The sequence below is a fragment of the Pholis gunnellus genome (assembly GCF_910591455.1).
Source record: "Pholis gunnellus genome assembly, chromosome: 2".
Taxonomy (NCBI): domain Eukaryota; kingdom Metazoa; phylum Chordata; class Actinopteri; order Perciformes; family Pholidae; genus Pholis; species Pholis gunnellus.
Window position 1 is genome coordinate 23,288,245 of NC_136536.1, and position 20,582 is coordinate 23,308,826.

General features: G+C 43.6%; 1 protein-coding gene across 1 annotated transcript in view; it reads right to left on the minus strand.

Moving 5' to 3' along the window:
- Positions 1-20,582, minus strand: part of tns2a (tensin 2a) — a gene marked incomplete at its 5' end in the record, with an annotated part of 54,502 nt that overhangs the window by 26,764 nt on the left and 7,156 nt on the right. The window contains 2 exons of the mRNA XM_079174364.1: positions 5,601-5,638; positions 6,524-6,629. Of these exons, the coding sequence (XP_079030490.1) occupies positions 5,601-5,638; positions 6,524-6,629 (144 nt within the window). The remainder of the gene's footprint in view (positions 1-5,600; positions 5,639-6,523; positions 6,630-20,582) is intronic.

Below are 20,582 nucleotides of genomic sequence, written 5' to 3' on the forward strand. Positions count from 1 at the left end.
TCGTTTCACAATAGTCACGTGCTCGCCCACTGACCAATCACAGCACACGGTGCACCTCACTGCAGTGCTGCACCTTAAAACTGAGCTGCCCGTTAATGCTGACGTACTTGTAGGCCAGCTAGCAGCTCTGGCACGTCAAAGAATACGCCCAACATGTCAAACTAAAGATCTGATTGGTTGAAGACTATGACAATCAACAATATCGTCCCCATTCGCTTAAACTTCAAAGGGATTCACCTGTGAATCTGAAGGCCTCGGGCCTCTCTTCTTACCTAGAGACACAGAGGTGAAATCTGATTGGATAAAAGCTCTACTTAAAACAAGCTGCACTGGAAGCAGAGCAACTGAGGAAGACAGGAGCTGTGCAATGAGAAAATAAGATATTTTTAAAAATAAAAATATTTTTTGAAATTATAATACATGTAGTGTATTTAAGAAAAAATATGAAATTATAAAATAGCTCTAACTTTTTGATTCTGTTTAGGCCAGCAGAGAAGGCCTTGCTGGCCCTGACGGCCCACCACTGCCACCAGCCAATTAGTATGTTGGCCGGGTCCCAACTCGGCGGACTTAGCTTAGTCATGCTTATGGTTTTAACTCTCATCAACGTCGCTCACGGCTCTAACTCGAAACACGCCGGCCTATCTCGGCAATTACCAAGGCCGTCTCTGACAAGGTGGCGGCTCCTGTAGTCATGGCCTTTGTGATGTCAAAGCGATACAGTTGGATCCTGTTATCCCGAGTGACTCACGCTGATTAACAGGAGTATCTGGTGAAGTGCAGAGCCTGCAGGAGGGAAACCAGAGGCCCTGGAGCTCAAGGCCACAAAACTCCAACCAGAGATTACTCACGTATTGATGTCACTCAGATCCCCCCCTCCTCCACCGCCTATTGAATTGATTCAGAAGGTTGCTTACAGTAAACTGTTTCAATGCATGGTTCAATACCTTAACTTGCAGCCTTGGCACTGAAAACCACTAAACGCTAATCTGACAGGAAGTCTGTCGGGTGAGGGTCAGCTGTGATGTTTGAGCTGTGCGTTGGGTGGAAAACACAGTGGTCTTTTTCTGACAATACCGCCATCATTCAGTCTCCTCATCGCTTCCTTTGTTTCTGTTTCTGTTAGAAAAATATAAATAAATGGGGAATGGCTCCAGCTAAGACAGAACGGGGCTGAAACAGTAAGTTCAGTTAGCAGACTGCAGACCCCCCCCCCCCCCCCCCCATGCTGCTGCCCTCTACATGTTCTTTACTAAAAATAAAGAGGGGCTGAGGAGGGAGCGGGACTCCAAACCGCATCTGTCCCTTTATGTCGGAGAAACATCAAAAGTTGTTGCTCTTCCTCTCATCCCTGCATCCTCCCCCACTTCCGCACCATCTAGCTGTACTTGATTGGACATCCTCTTCTTGTAAAGAGGAGCAGTTCTCAGCTCGGTCTCATGTCAAATGTTTTTTTTGTACGTGTTCTGCGGATAAGGACGAGAGACGAGGGCGGATCCTGATGCGCAGAAGGGAAGCAGGGATTGTAATTACAGTGATACACGGCTCTGCCAACATGCACCATCTGTAGGATGGTTTATCAGTCAGTCAGTCAGAGTTTGAGTCTGTTAGTCGCATTTGTGAAGAATCGCACAAATGTCGATGGTTATGGTAAATCGCACCATTCTGTTATATCATTCTTATTGATTGATGTCAAGTACACCAGGAATGTAACATCTTAGCAAATGTGAGCTAAATGGGTCCATTTTTCTACAGAGAACTAGGCAAACAAACAGCGATTCTTTATCTTTCACCCAGGAGACCGCTGATCGCTCCCCGTGTGAAACGGGTCAATGCTTATTTATTTGTCACGTAACTTACGTAATGTAGTTACGGCACTAACGTGATTTATTGTAATCCATACGATGATATTTCCTAAACCTAACTAAGTAGTTTTGTTGCCTAAACCTAACTGAGTAGCGTTAGTTTCCTGTGAAGACGGAACTTTATTTTGAAAAGACCGTAAGCATGTAACGTGTGGAAATTGACACGTGTTGCTGGCTTGCGTAGGGACTTTTTGTAAGATATCATACATGTTGTCTTAAGATACGTTGATGTAGAATATAGAAGATACGTTTGTGATAATGCTAAGGTACTCACAGATTGTTTAATACTATACTTTGTAGGCTTGTAGTTTCATTCATAGAAAATGATCACTATTTACAGTATACTACAGTAGCAATATTGAAAATTGCAATTAGAAATTTTGCTCATTGTTCAGTCTTAGTAAACACCATGAGCGATGTTAAACAAACTAAGAATTTGGTCAAAGCGCCATTACTTGGTGATTCGATTAAGCGGGTCTCACCGGAAAAATGTTACGTTTGTTGTTAGATGGCGACCTCTAGGGGCCTCCGTAATTATGACAGGAGCAAAGGAGGAAGTCAGCTGATGTAGTGTGAAGAGCGAAAAAGTCTGCGTGGGGAGAAGGTTGGGTCAAACAAACAGAGGACATCAAACAAACAGGACTTTCACCCAGAACACCGCTGTTCGTGTCCCACGTAAAACCAGAAGTCAACACGTTGAGTCATTTAAAGTTACGTAACTAAACAATCCACAATCTTTTCAGAAACCATACCAAGTAGTTTTGTAGCCTAAACCTAGCCAAGTAGTTCTGTTCCACAACATTAACCACGTGCTTAAAACTGTGACCGTTTCACAAACGTTAAAAACAACAGTCATACATGTCGTTTTGGGAATCAGCGGCAAACAACTTGTTCTGTCATTTAGGTATCGTCTCATAAAGAAACTCAAAGTGGTCACACGCAGTCTGCTTAGGCATAACGGTCAGACGATCGCCAAATACTTTGAGTGAGTCCATGTCAATTTCTAGTCTACTCATGAGCCAGCCAATAAGAGTCCTCGGTTTTCGGCTATGCAGTCATTCAGTGAACCATTTCTCCTGGGTCTCTCTGTCTTTTTCCCCCTGACCAGCGGAAATGCCTCTTCTTGCCTAATTAGGCCGGCATGCCAGTCAACTCGTCACGGGCTGCATTTCACTAATTCTAATCCTTCTTCCTCCCACTGTTACACCTCCCCCCCCTCCCCATGTCTTTCCCAAACTTCAAGTCCTTGCGGACTAGATTTTCCACTTGGGATCAAAGATAAGGAGGAACGGTTTATCTGAGAGAAGAACATGCTGGGGTAAAGCTGTTGATGACCTTCTGTTCTAGAGTCTGTGTGTGTGTGTTTCTAATAGAACAGAGATGAGTCAGCTGGAGGCTGTTGTGGCCAAAGATCAGGGAACACAGTGACAGAAGAGAAGAAGAAAACATAGACTTCACATCATTACCAATCGTTCTCTCTCTAGGAGGGGAGTTTCACAATTAAGTGAAGGGGTTTTTCCATAGAACTGGAGCAGACGCACTAATGGCGTACCGGACGGTGTGGTACTAAAATGATTTGTCACCGAAGTTACGGCAACCCCATGCCGGGCGGAAATGTAAATAGAAGCCTGGGGAGAGCGGGATGGTTTACAGATGACAGATCTCCACGGTGAATACGCTCGTGGAGGAGGGTGAAGGGGGAATGATTCGTACGCAAGGTTATTGGTAATAACTGCCAAATGTGAATGAGGTGCAAGCGAGGGGAAACACCTTGAACTAATAAGGGCATGTAAGAAAAATGCTCTCTGGAGAAGGAGGTCTAAAGCTAATCAGCTTGGCAGGCAGACCGCTGGGATCTGCTATTGACATATAGGAATGTCTCCATCGTTGCAAAATAATCCCGATTTTTAGAAACCCAACAGATTGATGGCGTCCCAGCTCTGTCCTGCCTCAGATCTCCCCCTACATGCCATGTTAGATAACAGCTTAGATGGACACAGCAGCCTGCCTTATCAGACCTCTCCCTTCCTGGGCAGCAGCGATGGAAATCACTGTCTTAACAACCAGTCAACAACCAGACGTCAGGCGGTCACAGTAAACAACAACCCGCTCCTTTCTGTAGAGCGATACATTTCTTTGCTTAATTTGCTGTTTCAGCTTTTCTGCCTCTGATATTCATGTTCTGTGTGGAGTACCTATGACAGAAATAGTTGGAAAAAATATATTAAAGTTCAAATTAATGGCGAAAGAATTAAAATTTCCGGTGTGTTCAGACCGTAACTCTGCAAGTTAGTAAATAGGCACATTTCCCATAATGCCACTCAAAAACAAAAGAAAAACTTGCCCAGAAGCAAACCAACTTGTAAACCCTAGTCAAGGACAAAAGCATACATCACAAGTTGTCGTGAAAAGCGTGATTTCAAAGCTTTCGTTTCTGAACTCATCCTCAGTGCTCGGCTCTCCTCAAATAGAAGACGAGAGGACGGAGTGACGCTCGAGGAATGAGGACCGTCTTTGCCACATGCCTTCGCCCCTGGCCGTCTCTCCTTCGCCCAGCTGGCTCGCTGCCTCAGCCTCTATACCCCCCTCTTCATCACTTTGGCCCCGGCTGGCATTCTCCCCCTCTGCATCCCTCTGTCTATTCATGGCGCCATCCCCCTCCGTCAATGATCCTTTCACAGGGGCAGCAGCGTGGGGTCGGAGCGCGGCTCGCAGCTCTTTCTGAGGAATGCGAACCGAGCGGCCTTCATATGAGCAGAGATGTCCAGACTCCTGCCCCTCGTAGGGCCACTGTCGTGCGCCATTTTTCACACCTCACTGGCATAACAATCAACTAAACAGCTCAGAAACACATTCACATGTTGTTCCTTGACACGGGTGGCTATCTCCCAGAGGGCCTGTCCCAGGAAGATTAGTGGATCAGCATCTGGCCTTAACCTTGAATTAGTGGGGTCATTCAACCTGCTACAGAGAAGGTTGTGTCAAAACTGATGACTTCAAATAGTTTATCATACTACAGTGATCAATACTGATTGATTTACTTAATATCAAGCTGTATTGATTTCATGGAATTATATCTAATTTACAGTGTACCGGAATTATTACCGGAAATCTGTCACCAATGCTTATTTATATGACCTATATTTAAAGATGTAATCCTTCTATGGCTTACAAGTAGCATTGCCTTTCACATTTATGTTCTATTTTTCTTCATCCGTTTATTACTTGAGTGTTTTGACCTTGTTTCATGTGACATCTCTCAGGTTGAATCCATTTCATTTGGCGGAGCTCGACAGTCGTCATTTTTCCGTCCAAACGTGGAGCACATTTGAACCAAGTTTACAGGAAAAAAAAGGCAAAAGCAAATACAAATGAATGTCTCCTTTTTCCATTGCACTAAGTCGCTGTCAATTTTTTCACCACAGCTAAGCATAAAATTTGCAATATTTCAGCGTTTTCCTCTCTAACGTTGCGTTGTTTCTGCTTCGTTTTCTTTAATGCGCATATTGAAAAACAAATAAATAAAAATGACAGTGGATGAAAGCGCACACGGGAACAACCAACTGCTCAGTGGAGAATAAAGGTAAGAATTTGGGTTGATAAAAAAATAATGATATCCTCTGTCCCGGCTGATTACAGCACATTCAATACTGTCCATGAGTGTATCACAACTGATGATACACTGATTATTCTGAGGCCGTGCTATGAAAGCGTGTGTGTGAGGTGGATCCTTACCTTGGCCTCACACTTCCTGTGGGTGGCTGTCTTGCATACTAAGAGGAGTGAGAGTAGAGAAGGAGGGAGGGGGAAAAAAGAAAGACGACAAAATGAGTATATAGTATGAGTTTAGTCTACATATGAAGTAATGAGGTCAACCCGCTTTGTATTTGTCAGAAACGCAACTACAATCTTTGTTTAGTTGCATGACAAATTCTACAGCGAGTAAAGATCACCCAAGTAAAGATCTTGACATCATCCTGCTGTATTACCATACAATACATAATCTCTGCATGCTGAACAGAAACACACGGCAAGATTATGAGACGTGTCAAAACACCTTTTTTTTGGATATGCTCTTACAATATAGACGCATCAGGATATGTAACTGTCCTACTTTGCGTCGACTCGTGATGAAACTCTAGAAACCAGGCGGAAACCTCAGAGTGCCTTCAACCTGCATTCTTTCTAATGGCCATCAGGGGGCGACTCCTCTGGTTACAAAAAGAAATCTGATTTTAAGAAAGACTGAGAAAATGACTCTACTTTTCACTTCATTTACTACCTCAGCAAACATTGTGAACATGAGTTTATGTTCAAGTCTTCTTCAACACAGCATGATGTTAATTTAGTAAATTATGGTCCATTTAAAGTCAAATTGACTGAATTGAGTCGTTTCATTCGCTCACCAGATTTGGCATCCGTACTCGTATTTTGTCCGAATGTCAAAGTCCGGTATGAGCGACAGGCATCGACAGGGTGCAACGTGACACAGCTGGTGTGTGCGCTGCCCTTCATTCATTCATACGCGACACATCCTACATCCTGCAGCCTGCCATGATGACGCTTAGCACGTTTCCTCTTGGTGTTTCAGACTCACTTGGTCCCGAGTGACCAAACTGCTCTACCACCAACAAGTACACATTGCTAGCAACATTTACCTCTGCAGAAGGAGCCGGCGTTGTCCACGTTCTGGCGGCACACGCTGCACTGCCGCTTCTTCTTGAAGGTCTTTTCCTTGAAGACGTGGGGCTCTCCCTTCCCCCCCTGCTCTCACACACACACACACACACACACGCACAGGAAAACGAAATTCAGGCAGAGTTAGAAACCCGATACAGCACAGAACCAGACGTGGCAACGCAGTCTGTGGAGCTGCCTACCCTCGGAAACAAATGCAAGAATCCTTGTTTGACCTTCATCCAAGAGTTTAACCCTCTATCCTCTTCCATCTGACAGGATGAAACCAAGAAAGAAATTGAACACTCCCAACTTTTTTCATAAAAGGAGAGGAAGAAAGCAGAGTAATGGTGTGTGAGTTAGCGGACTGTAATAATGACAGGAGCTCAGGACTGTCAGCTTTAACCTGTGTGTAAGACAGACATGGGTGCATAGTATGTATGTGCATAATATGACTACATCCATTCTCTACTCCCTTTGCCTCTTGAACTCCTGTACTGGTTGTGTAACTGTCTTCCAGTAATAATCCTTGTGGTTCCCGCCCATACCACACTATAATCCTTAGAGAGTGTGTGTGTGTGTGTGTGTGTGTGTGTGTGTGTGTGTGTAGGTTCGGGAAAGAGAAAAAGGAGGAAATGTGTTGGTCTAATTCTTCATCGCAATTCTTTCTGATGTCCATATTTGTCACAATGTCTGTGTTTATACCTCAGTCTGTGTGTGTTTGAGTGTTTGTACGTCTGTCTTTGAATGTAGACCAATTTGAATGTAGACATTTTGGCTGATCCTCACACCTTCAGAGGGCCTGTTTGAGGGTTCAGACTTTGTTTTAATGTTTGGGTTGGAATTAGGTCACGGTCAGGGTGAGGCATTTAGTCGTGATGGTCAAGGTTAGGATAAGGGGCTTGAGAAAGCAGTATTTCAATGAGGGTCCTCACAAATATAAAAATAAAGGGACGTGTGTGTTTGAGGTATTCCCGCCCAGAGCCTCTTTGTTACCCAACATGGGATTACGTCTACAGATGACTGGGCCTGACGTGACTCTGTGGGGGCTTTGAACATGAGAACTCTAACAACTCAGGGCTAAGTATGGGGATTGCTTAGCATGTTTTCTTGCATGGCTGAATGACGGCGGGAGAAAAGTAAGTGTAGGGGGGTGGGCCTGTGAACTAACAGTGTGTGCAATGTAATGCTGAGGGGAAGCATGCGTATTCTGGAAACTGGCAGGAATCCAGTCAAATGTGTAGGACTTGTGGCAGAAAGTGTTTTATCCGTTCACTCCTCTGAGAGCAAATGACAGTTGTTGCGTTGGGTAAAGGTCTTCGATACAACCTAAAGAGCTGGACCAGATATCAGCGAGTACGTGGGTGCATGCACTGATTGGATATCACGTCATGTCATATCATTTATCAGCTCAGTTAAGCTACACAGGAACAACAACACACGTCACTGGCTATCCAATCCGTACATCGTGCCAGATCCGGACTGCACAAGTGCAAACTGATGATGATAATGCACTGTGAACAACACATCTGCGTTGAAATAAGCAGCAGGAGGAGAGCTAGTTAAGGTTAGCAGCCGGTGGCCTGCTTGGCTAAATAGCGGAGCTAACAGCTAACGTTAACGGAGGATGCAAGCTCTTTTCAGGAAAAATGGGCAAAAAGGTCAATTATGACGCTATCATGACGTGTTCAAATGTAATCTTGAAAAATGTAGGTTTTGGCAAGAAACTTGAATAAATCCAGTTGTTTGAAAATTTCACAGGAATATTAAATAGATACTAGATGGGGAATTGAAGTTCCTAACACTAGCTCTAAGCAGGTCATATTACATCATTAAAACTATGTATGCCATATTTTTTTCTCTTTGGCATTTAATTCAACCAAATATTTAAATACAAATACAGTCATTTATTTCCTAATCATTTGAATGGTGTTTATATGCAATATACAGCTCGGTATCTGAACATCTCTAGAGCAAATATGAGCAAACACATCATCAACATCATCACCATGAGAAACCAGCTTTCATGCTACAAAACCTACTCAGTGTCTGTAGCTTTGGATAATTAACCGGATACACATGAACCTTCTTTTTGTTTGGTTTCCTCTGTGCGTGCGATTCCTCCTTGGTAACAAAGAAAGGGTGCTGTTTACACACTCCTTTTCCATTATCCTGGCGCTCTTGGCTCTGTTCTAGGGGCTGGACAGTGTTTGGACAGCTGCCTGCCTGGCATCACCCTCTGCCCGCCGTGTGAAGCGGCGGCTGGCCCTGCTGCAGTACAAGTGTACCACAGCCACAGCACGGATGGTGGAAGTGGAACCGGGTGGGCGGCTCAGGGGCTGTTATGGTGTGGTCATGGGGATTTTAAAACTGTGTCGTCATTACTTTGTGGAAAATCGCACATTTCTTATGGTTTCATTAATCTCTATTTGACTCGGTGTGACTCAGCCTATTCTCATTTACACTTTTCTAGCAGCAACAAACTCCACACAGACTTCATGAAAGTTCTCGTCTCATCTCGATCCTGTTTTGATGAATCCTTGATTTATCTCTCCTTCCTTGCTCCAAGTCCACCCTTTCCTGAACCCTAAACATGACAAATGCTGCTTCGCCTCACGACCAATTCAACAACGTCACGTATGCCTCGCTCATTATCTCTGCCTTGACTTTTATGCCTGCTGCTGACCACACGTGTTGGATATACACTTTGACCCATTGTCACAAAACACCCAAAATTATTCTTGTCTTTTTGTAGATTTAGTCTGTAGCATGCCCTCCTATTCTGTGAACGTGTGCAATAACCTTGTGAAGTGTGTGTGTGTGTGTGTGTGTGTGTGTGTGTGTGTGTGTGTGTGTGTGTGTGTGTGTGTGTGTGTGTGTGTGTGTGTGTGGATAGGCACGCATGAGTCTATAGACTGTGAGTTTAAAAAAGCAACCAGTTACTGTCAGTTAAACCACAGCGGTGATGTGGGCTGAGAGATAAACACACAGATGAGAGGTTGGCAGCATTCTTCCTGTTACAGACCCAATCAAGACCACTATATAGTGCAGCCACAGGCACTCACGGTCAGACAGTGACACTGGATGCTGCGCTACTGGATGCTGTATAAAGTCTGGTGTGGATAAGCTGCCATACTCTGGTTCATGCCATGAACTGGATTTTGAGTATAAAAGGCATGACGTGCTGAAAGAAACAAAGATCTTCCAAATGTTACGTTTGGGAGAGCAGCTTTTCTGTGTCAAATGCAACGTGATATGTTAGCCAACTTTTTTCCAAAAAGGCTGCAGGTTTGAACTCCGCAACTAATATTCAGAGAAAGTAGTTGTTTGCTGCTGTATTAATGCTCAGAATTTCGAATTTAGCAACTTTAACATTAACATATTATGCTAAGAAAGAACAAACAAATATTTCCAATGCATCATCACCTCAAAATAAGGAAAGCAAACTTGGTTCGCTACCAAATCTCTCAAAACAAAGCTTCACAACTCGGGAGTCCGGCCAGAGGAAACCTCCGTGAGGGAGGTTTACAACTTTAAGGAGGACTTCAACAGAGGAAGCAGACAACAGCTGGAAGAGTGTAGAGTGAATAAGGACAAAACAACCTGTGATGCTGAGCCCGGTCCCCAGGATAGTAATTTCCGTGACCACTGTAATGGATAAAGAACATCTTCCCCTGATAACAACATGTGTTATTTGTCACTGGGTGGGCTAATAAAGACACCGGGTTAGATCATTTCTGCTGCCGGAGAGAAAAGAGCTGAACAACAGAATGAAACGTTCAAAACAAGAGCACAATTATCATCTACTTAGCAGGAAATGAACATGTAAATCCATTCACTCGTGCTGTAGCTGCACGCAGGTGAACCAGACTGGGACCATCTGCCTTCACAGACAATAACATCAGCACATGTGACCATCTGAGCAACCAGCTGGGAAACTGCCCACATTTCCACAGAAGTGACTCGCTTAGTAAACAGCTACCTGAGACCACAGGACGAAAAACTCACGTGCAGACGTGTATCCCTCCAAGACAGTCCGGTGGACACAGACAGCCTTCCCCTTTGCTCTTTTCTGTCCCCCACCTCCCCCCCTTGAGCCAGGACAGACCCCACCTCTCCTACGCACAAGGAGGTCCTTTTTCTAATATTTGTAGCTTTTTTGGCAAAAAAAAAAGAAAAGGAACCAGAGGTTTACTGGAGTCAAAGAAACGCTTTCTAACCAGAGACCCCCCCCCCCCCCCCCCCCTTTCCTCGCTGAACGTCTGCCACCCGTCACAGAACAGTAGCTGGATTGAGGGAGGGAGGGGTCGGACACTCGTACACACACACACACACACAGACATTTATGCGTACGAATGTAAAAAACAAGATACACAGAAGCTATTTGTGCACACACACACACACGCACATCCCTGGAAACTCTCTCGCTCCTTTTCTCTCTAAAAATAGTCTTGATATTTACACAATGATGGGCATTGTGTGGGACTGGTACATTACTGACTACCGGCCTGTGACCTCAGCTTCAGCTGCAGATGGTCAGTGAGGGCACACATTGAAGGAAGCCTTGAGGGGAAAGTCTTCCTACTGATTTTGTCATTAGAAGAACTCTGTGAATGTACCTTTTGTCTTCAGATCATTTTTTTTCAGTAGCCTTGCTTCGGGTCAGTTGTACTCAAACCACAGGTCTGCTCATTTGATCCCGCTGACCTGTTTTCTATGTGACGCACTTGAATGTCTCTGATAACCACCAGGTCAAAACTGCATGAAAACGTTCTCATCATTTCATCACTGACATGGCTCGCCCACTCACTGACAACTGCAAATAACAATAGTTTTCTTTAATAAATAAAGATGATGATTACTCTGCTGATTAACTTCTGGATTAAAAGAGCACTCCTCCGATTTAGCTTTACTCATGTTGTCGGATGGATACGTTTTTTTTATTCTACGCATTCTTCATTCTTGTGAGAAACCTGGCACCTACTACATTAGACACAATGCAATGCGACTCCATTCACTGAACTGTACAGATTTGGGTGGGTTATTCTAGTATTACGGCTAATGTAGCCTCTAGCCTCAAGCAGGGAGGTTGGGGAAGCTAACTTCTTTCTAACTCCACGCTCCCAGAGTTTGTAATTTGCAAACTTGCAGCCTTTAAATTCATTTTCATGTAAACCACTTAGTAGGCAATACTATCTTTATTTCAGAATATGGGCAAAACCCAGAATGCTTTGTGCATATAAACGTAGTCAATGGCTCAAGTGACATCATGGAAGTACATTTATCAGACTTTGTGCCGCTCCCTCTGCAGCCACAAAAGACTTTATACAAACTATTTGTTATGCAGTAGTGCTCTGCAACACCTGGAGTTCCAGGTTAATCATTTGGTCTCCAAATCCAGAACGTCTTGGAAAAACTGACATCATAATATCCATCTTTTTAAGTAACATGTTGAAATTGCTTGTTTAGTCTGACTCTAGATTGTGTATTCAAGTGGCAAAGCTAAATTCTTTGGCACATCTTCAAGAAATGTGTTGTTCTATTAGCTTGCTGACGTAGGGATGACAGCGGCAACATGCTAGCACTAGTCAGTGACAAAAGCTCTCTGGGTTTCTTTCTGTTTTCACTGTACTGGACTGTTTACTCTCCTCCCTGGTATTTGTTCTCAGGGCATCATTTCATTCAACATAGAGTCAATGAAGGGTAAAATGCTCTCCCCTCCTCACTGATAGTTAGCAAGCTTGTTAGCTCTGTTGCTAACATGTATCAACCTCCAGATCTGAAAAGTGAATCCAATGCAGAAGTGACCTAAACTTGCATTCTCTCTAACGGCCTTCAGGGGTGACTCCTCTGGTTGCAAAAATAAGTCTGATTGTATTGAAGTCTATGAGAAAATGACTCTACTTCTCTCTTGATTTATTACCTCAGTAAACATTGTAAACATGAGTTTATGGTCTCAATCTGGTTTCAAGTCTTCTTCAATACAGCATGATGTTCATTTAGTAAATGATGGTCCATTTACGAAAGGGCGAGGCCTCAAATTTGGCAGTCCCAAAACCAAGGGGTGACGTCATGGTGACTTAAGGTGTGTTCACACCAAACGCGATGAACGCGGCGCGAATCGCATTCATCGCGTCCATCGCGCCGCCGGCATCGCCGGGGACTATTTGTGTTCATTCGCGTGCATCGCGCTGGACGCGCCGAAAATGGGGCGTGGCTTATCGGCCTGAAAGCTGTTCAACTGTCCGCCATCAACCGTAGAAAAATAGCCTCTATTTCTGCTCAGTACGTGTTGTGGAAGTCCCAGATATCACGGGGAACTAAACGCCGTCATGTCTGGTTCATAACATAGTCCGGAGGAGCTCCGTGGATTTCATCGAGCTCACTGTGTCTAGCGAGCCACACGTCGGCTGTTTACTACAGCTGTATGAACACACAATAAACTGACTTGGCTGTGATTTAACGGCAATAAACCGACAAAAAGGGACTCCGAAATAACTACGTAATGATGCCGATTTGTACTTGTTTTATCAATGAAGCTCGGATCGATCGGTGCTAGGCTATGCTAACATTGTAGCAGCTCCATCAACACTCACGATAACGTCATATAGACGTAAATACGGCAGCGTCTATTCATTGTTTGTACCATATGGTTTACACACACACATGTCTACACATAGTTTGGTCCGGTCTCTACTGATATGAGGGATCGTAGAGCTCTGGGTGAACATGGCGGCTACAGCATTTATTTTCTGATTTAGCAACGGCAGGACTTCACTGATGACTGGGAGAGCAACTCAACGCTGATTGGCTATCGCGCTGGAGAGTCACGCGATTTTTTCGCAGAAGTTCAAATATTTCAACTTCTGCGTTTGGGGCGTTTCGGCAAATGCGCCGCGTTCATCGCGTCTGTACATAGACTTTGTATGTAATCGCGCCGCGTTCATCGCGTTTGGTGTGAACACACCTTAAGTCCACTTTACAGTGTATGGTTGCTAATAGGACAACTATTTCACAAAGATTATTCAAGAGATGTATTTGTTACAGTCCAAACCTTTAAAGATAATTACTTTAATATCGTATAGACGAAGACGGGCAGCGACAGTTTTGCTGATGAGTTGATGACTAATCAACTATCAAAAGCAATGCTGATTATTATTCTGTCAGAAGACGAATCAATTAGTAGTTTGAGCCGTTTGCCACATCAAACTGCATCATGGTTGGCAAACGTTTGAGTGCAAAGCAGGTTTTCCCACTGAAAGTCACATACCTAGTCTACTAAAATAAGAGGGAATAATCTAAAGAAATGAACAGACTTGACCCTCATTTTCAATGGAAAATAACCTGAGTCTCCTTTTCTGTGAAAGGAATGTTCATTAGAAATGGACAACAAGCCAGATCTTTGTAATGTCTGCTTATTAAAGTATGTTTTATGCACTACAACTCAAACAGCCATTCAATTCAGTAGTGTGTTTATGACTCCTCGCATACTTAAACCCCACCCTCCATTGAGAGCGTCTCACATGGGTCTGGGCATCCGAGTTCCTGCCTCATTCTGTTGGGCATCAAGGCCAGCATGTGTGTTAATAAAATGTGTGTCAATTCACTCGTATACGAGTGTGCACGGGTGGGTGTGTGTGTCCAAAAGGGTGGGACAGGCTGTGGAGGGAACAGAGACTGCCTGTTCCCGAGGTGAGGTCAGCGTGATGCACTTCCGTTCACTAGGACTCCTGCTGCTAACACACAGAAACAAACAAACACTCACACACACACACACACACACACACACACACACACACACACACACACACACACACACACACACACACACACACACACACACACACACACACACACACACACACACACACACACAGCGGCATCCAAAAACACTCTGACGCCGTCTACCGGGGTTAATAATTAGCAGGACATCTCTGAAGCCGACGGTGGAATCAGCTGCTAATCTGTTCTCAACTCTTTTGCCTGGCTGGTCCATGGAGGAAGAAGAGGTTGCTCCTCCTCTTTTTTTACCAAATCTCAGGATTGATTAAAAAAAACATTTTTCTCTCTCATTTGCTATGAATATAAAAAATCATTGAAATTGTAACTGAAATGCTTTGTAATGAGACGTCTCTATTCCAGATGTCATGGCATATTGGAATCGGTTTGCAAATTATATATAGATTATTGGGAAAAAGATGCTTCCTCATGAATACTTAATTGTGAATAAGGTTAAGGAAATGTTATTCTGATGAGCCAACTGTCTTCCAGTTGTTGGTCCAGTTGGATGCTCCGGGTGTACTGTCCATGACCCTTGGCCCTCTCTCTCTGGCGAGTCTTGGTTTCATTGGTCTCTGACTCCAGGTTTGGAGTTTGAAGGCTGTGAGTTGTTAAAATCCTGAGCATGGACTTAAACACGCACACAAGTCTCCTCTTGGCTACATTTTTTTTTAAATTAAAATCACCAGAGGTTTTTAGACATCATTTTGGCATGATTTAAAGTATGACCAACTGGGGACTTCCAAAATATCCCCTGTTGGTGAATGTGTATTGAGGCCGAAGTCCACTGTTGGATAGGAAGGTACACACGCACGATGGCCTTATTGCTCCAGCAGCACCACCACCAGTCTGCTGCAGTTATTGATATTTACTGGCAGAACACAACATCTGTTTTCCCTCAAAATGTTACCCATGTATTGTAAAGGGGTGTCAGTAAGTTGATGACATCATCCAGTGGTGATGATTAAGTGAAGGTTGAGGATTTTAATTAGCACCAGATCTGATCAGGTTGATGTCACCCACTGGTTTGTGGAATACGATTTTGAAGCCTTGAGTTCCGCATTTTGGCCAGTGCCATATTAGTTTTTGGATGTCGCCATCTTGTTTTATTGCAACCAGAAGTGACACAAGAGGGTGGAGCTAAGTACAACTGAACACTGAATGAGACATTTTTAGGTGACCAAAATGTTACAATAAACTTTCATGAACAGAAAACACACTTTGAAAGGCAAATACACAGACAAATACACAGACAACACCAAGCTGCTGTGGTAGTGACCTGTCAATCACAAGTTAGCCCCGCCCTAAAGCATACTCTGCTTCATGGTCTGTTTGACTCTAAATGGACCATCATTTACTAAATAAACATCATGCTGTATTGAAGAAGACTTGAAACTAGAGATTCAGACCATAAACTCATGTTTACAATGTTTACTGAGGTAATAAATCAAGAGAGAAGTAGAGTCATTTTCTCATAGACTTCTATACAATCAGACTTCTTTTTGCAACCAGAGGAGTCGCCCCCTGCTGGTCACTAGAGAGAATGCACGTTTTGAGGAACTTGAGTATCGGCTCCACTTTTCAGACCTTGACTCGCAGAAGTTCTGTTTCAAGGAAACCTGTAGCTGCTCCTGATGGACTAAAACGTGAATCACTTGGAACCATTGTGTTTTATTCCTGCAGGATTTTTCCAGGTGAGACTGAATGGCCACCACTGTAGATTGGAACTCAGCGTAACTGCATCCGGCAAGAGGGAATGTGAACCAGACTCTGTTTCAGCCTCTCAGCTTGGCAGTGAACAGGGGGCCCAAGTAAACCCAGCCATCATGGGCCATTTCTGGACCATCAAACCTCTTAGTTACACCCAATAATTACAAATACAGAATACCAACTGCACACCGGGTACAACATCAGTATTGTGCTGCTGCTTACTCCAGCGGAGCACTCCTGTGTTTTGCTCCAAGGCAACAGTGTTTGTTGTTGCCCAGGTGGCAAGAAAAGTTAATATTTCTTTTTTTTCTTCTTTTTTAAATAAAAGCTCCTTTTTCAATCCGATCATAATGCTGACTGACCACATTACATACGGTCCACACAGGAGAAAAAAGTGCTAATGACCACACCGTTATCGGCAGAGGAAAGCTTGGAGAGGTTGGACAATGTTATCTTGTTGTTACGTAGCCACTTTCCTCATGTCGCAAAGGCAGGATGGGAACTCTGACAAGGGATCCTGATACGGAGCCAACACTAATTGAGGGGTGTGCGAACCGCCATTAACAGGCATTAATCAGTGCAGCCATGCGTACATTCACGCACCTACAGTAAAGTGTGGTCATGCACACAACAATGAAAAAATGCGTGTGTTGAAAGCATCCTTTTAGTGAACTCGTGCTCTTGGTGTGGCCTTCGGAAAATTGTGGATTACACGCATTTGTGTAACTCAAGTCTGCTTTTTCTTTGACAAGGCACTACTTTTTTGACCAAAATTGCCGTGTAACTCAACTATCTGGGCACGTTTCTTTCCCATCGCAGTACAAAATGGTTAGTTAGCAGTGTGAGTAAGAGAAACAAGGTAAGGAGCTCTTGTCCTTGGCTGTAACATTTTACTGATCCATACTTAACAGTAAAGTTATTCCAAATACTGTAAGATTGGCTGCTTTCAACTTAAACATCCTAAAAAAAAATCCTAGTCATTTTCGGTTAAAACCTTGCTCGCACACACGCGCTCATGAGAAACATCCCCCCCCAAACATGACTTTGCGACATTAACAATAACTGACTGGCGCTGACGTAACTGAGGGGCTCGCGGAGGGGGCGCTAAACGCATCATATGACTCTGTTCAGAACACTTCTATGTCAGTTTAATGAAGTGCGACGCCTCAGAGAACAAGTCCACTTTAGTCACCATGTTTTTTCAAAAATGTTTGCAGTGAAATAACAGGCAACACATTAATAAGCATATCCTACTATAACACAGGGTTATCAATAAGAGAATATAGCTTGAGTAAACACGCCGTCAGGTCACATTAAATCTCTCTATTGAACAAGCTCAAACTATTTGCTCATAATGGAGCCGCCTGCGAAAAATAACCAGCAAGCAGACAGCTCATACGGGGCAAAGCGGCAACAAGAAGACACATTCACCCGAGAGCGCAACTGCGCAGCCAACACATGGAAACTCAGCATCACACGGACATCCAAAAATCCTCCATGCTGACTTTTAGGTCACTGGAACTCAACCAGACCCTCACTTTGCCTCTCCGCGGGCTCACAGACTGTACGGTCTTACCTTGTTCATTTTCCCGCTAATCATATCCCCTGGTTTTCAAGAGCTGCCCCTCATTCTCAGTGGAGACCCTCAATAACATGGCCTGCCACTGAGATAACTTGTTTTCTTTTGCCCCGGTCCAGCCCCTCCGTACAGGGGCTGCTGGGCGGAGCTACACGCGGCTGAAAAAGCATGTGTGGAGTACAATTACTGGGATTTCAAGCCCCCTCCAACCTGATTGGCCACTTTCTGGAGGGGAGCGTAAGGATACTGGATCTGGATTGGCTGAATTACACACTGTGATATTCCCTGGAATTAAAACCTCTGGTGTGATTTAGGTCATTACCGGATCATCCCCTTCATAGTATTTTAAAAAATGTTCACATCATATCACATACATTTACAGTATTTTTTTTTATTGAAACTTTATTTATACAGGTGGTCACATTAAAACGCCAGGTATTCTCAAGAGAGAATTGTGCAACAGCGATACCACACAAAGTTACAGAGAGACAGCAACAAGTGATGAAGTGCCAAAGTGATAGTAATACATGAGTGATATGGCCGTGCAATATTATGGTCATAGGAAGTTCAAAATATACAAATATAAATAACTGTTAACCATAGAATCAACCCCTTTTCCTTCATAACAAGGTCAACACGGTGGTAGTGGATCTGGGTGTGACTCGGTCATAAAATAGGCCTTAGCATGTAAACAAACATGTATCCAGCTCACGCACGCACACACACGCACACACACACACACACACACACACACACACACACACACACACACACACACACACACACACTCACGCACACACACACATTTTGAGGCGTTTTTTAAATTACGGGCCTTGTGGCTCTGGGGCCTCCTCCTCTCCTCCTACAGTATAACACCACCATTATTACATGTGTAACAGACATGTTCATGTCAACAAATAATGCATGAACTTAATGCAGTCCGAACGAAAGGTGTTTTAGTCAAGACACTCCAGCTCAGTATTTCTCAACTCTTTTTTTGCCCGACGTCTCCCCACTGCACAAGGAGCTCCTCATCACTCTACTTCTCACTTGATTTATTACCTCAGTAAACATTGTAAACATGAGTTTATGGTCTCAATCTCTAGTTTCAAGTCTTCTTCAATACAGCATGATGTTTATTTAGTCATTTACGGTCCATTTAGAGTCAAATAGACCATAAAGCAGGGTGAGCTTTAGGGCGGGCTTATTGCTTATTGTGGTTGACAGGTCGCTGCCGCTACCAGAGCCGTATACGGCGTCTCTATGTCACACCTCCGCATTCTAAATATGGTAACTTTTGTTCATTGGTTGTAAAAAAACAACACGGCCGTGATCCAAGAAGGCGATGGTAAAATTGTCGAACTCGAGGCTTCAAAACGGCAGTCCATAAAGCAATGGGTGACGTCTCAATGACTACGTCCACTTGTTATACAGTCTATAGCAGGGGTCTTCAATTAAAATACCGAAAGGTCCAGATTGAGAAAATCTCATCGTGCAAAGGTCCGGAACATTACAATAATATCTAACTTGCGCTATTTAGTGCAATATATATATTCAAGAAGCCTAGTAGTAGTAACAACGTATCTGTGTAGTCAACAACTGTGAAATCAAATAAAGAAAGTACACATCAATTACATTTTAAAATATAATATATAATTACGTTTTAAAATTTAACTGGATGGATTAAAAATAATACATGTCTATGTGCAAATCTCACTCGGCTCACGATGCGTTTCAGAATAAAGATATTTGATTGGTTGAGTAGCGTCACGTGAGATGATTTTACAACGTATGTGATTGGTCGGTGTATTTCCTGGACTGCTGAACGAGTGCCGTAAAGGCTGGAAAAGCTGTGCAGGTTAAAATAGAAGCGCTCCGCCAAAATGTATAATTCTCAATTATCCATCAGTTACACGTCCGGGTCCGGATAGGACAGCGTCTGGGTCCGGATCCGGACCGCGGTCCGCCTATTGGCGACCCCTGGTCTATAGGTAAAACCCAGCCCAGTGTCACCAACTCTTTTCCAATGAAGGTAGCTAGCAGCAAAATGACCACAACGAACCAACATGGCTATAGAGTCCCGCAGGGATGTGTTTTTGAAGGCCCACCCCTGAAGTTAGCATCACACTGGTTCCCTCGACAAAAAAAGACAATGGGATTTTTCCATTTGATTTTGGATTATGTTGGAAAATAATCTCCGTGGCAAACACACATTTATTATACTTACACGTTTTGTTCAGCAAGATACATTTTCAAAAAAGAACACCACTTTTATGATTTTTATGAAATAAAATGCTAACGCCAGGCTATAAACCATCTACATCATGGTTGGGCTTACAGTCCTGCAATGTCCGCAGATACCAGATTTTATTTTATTTTATTTTGTCAGAGCATTTCATTTATTGATCGCTGTCGGGATGTAAAGAGAATTCCGACAAAAAATGTCCAACCCTACCTATCTGTAAAAATGGATATTATTACCATATTGCTTTGTATTTGCACTGCTACCAGTTTGTAAATTCTTTAAACAAATATATAGCTTTAATGTTTCAAATAAACTCGACCAGATCTACTCTACAATTTGACCCCGTAAAACCCTGCTAACTGATGGTTGGGAGTCCTTGTTCAAAAGTCCCTCCTTCATCTTGGACGCTGTCAGCACCCCTGTTCTCTCACATCATGCCCCCCAACACACACACACACACACACACACACACACACACACACACACACACACACACACACACACACAGATGTGCCTTGATCAACATGCGTGGACACTGCTGGGTAGTGACTAGTGTGCTAGTAGCAGCACCAAGTGGTGGAATAAGAGAAATGCACCAAGTGAGGTATGGTCTTGACAGTTTAAACATGCCTTCTCTGTAGCTCGTGAGTGTCATCAGAAAATGTTCAAATCTTTCCTCACCTACAAATATCTAATAATGCAGTGATAGATGTTTGAAATTAGCTTG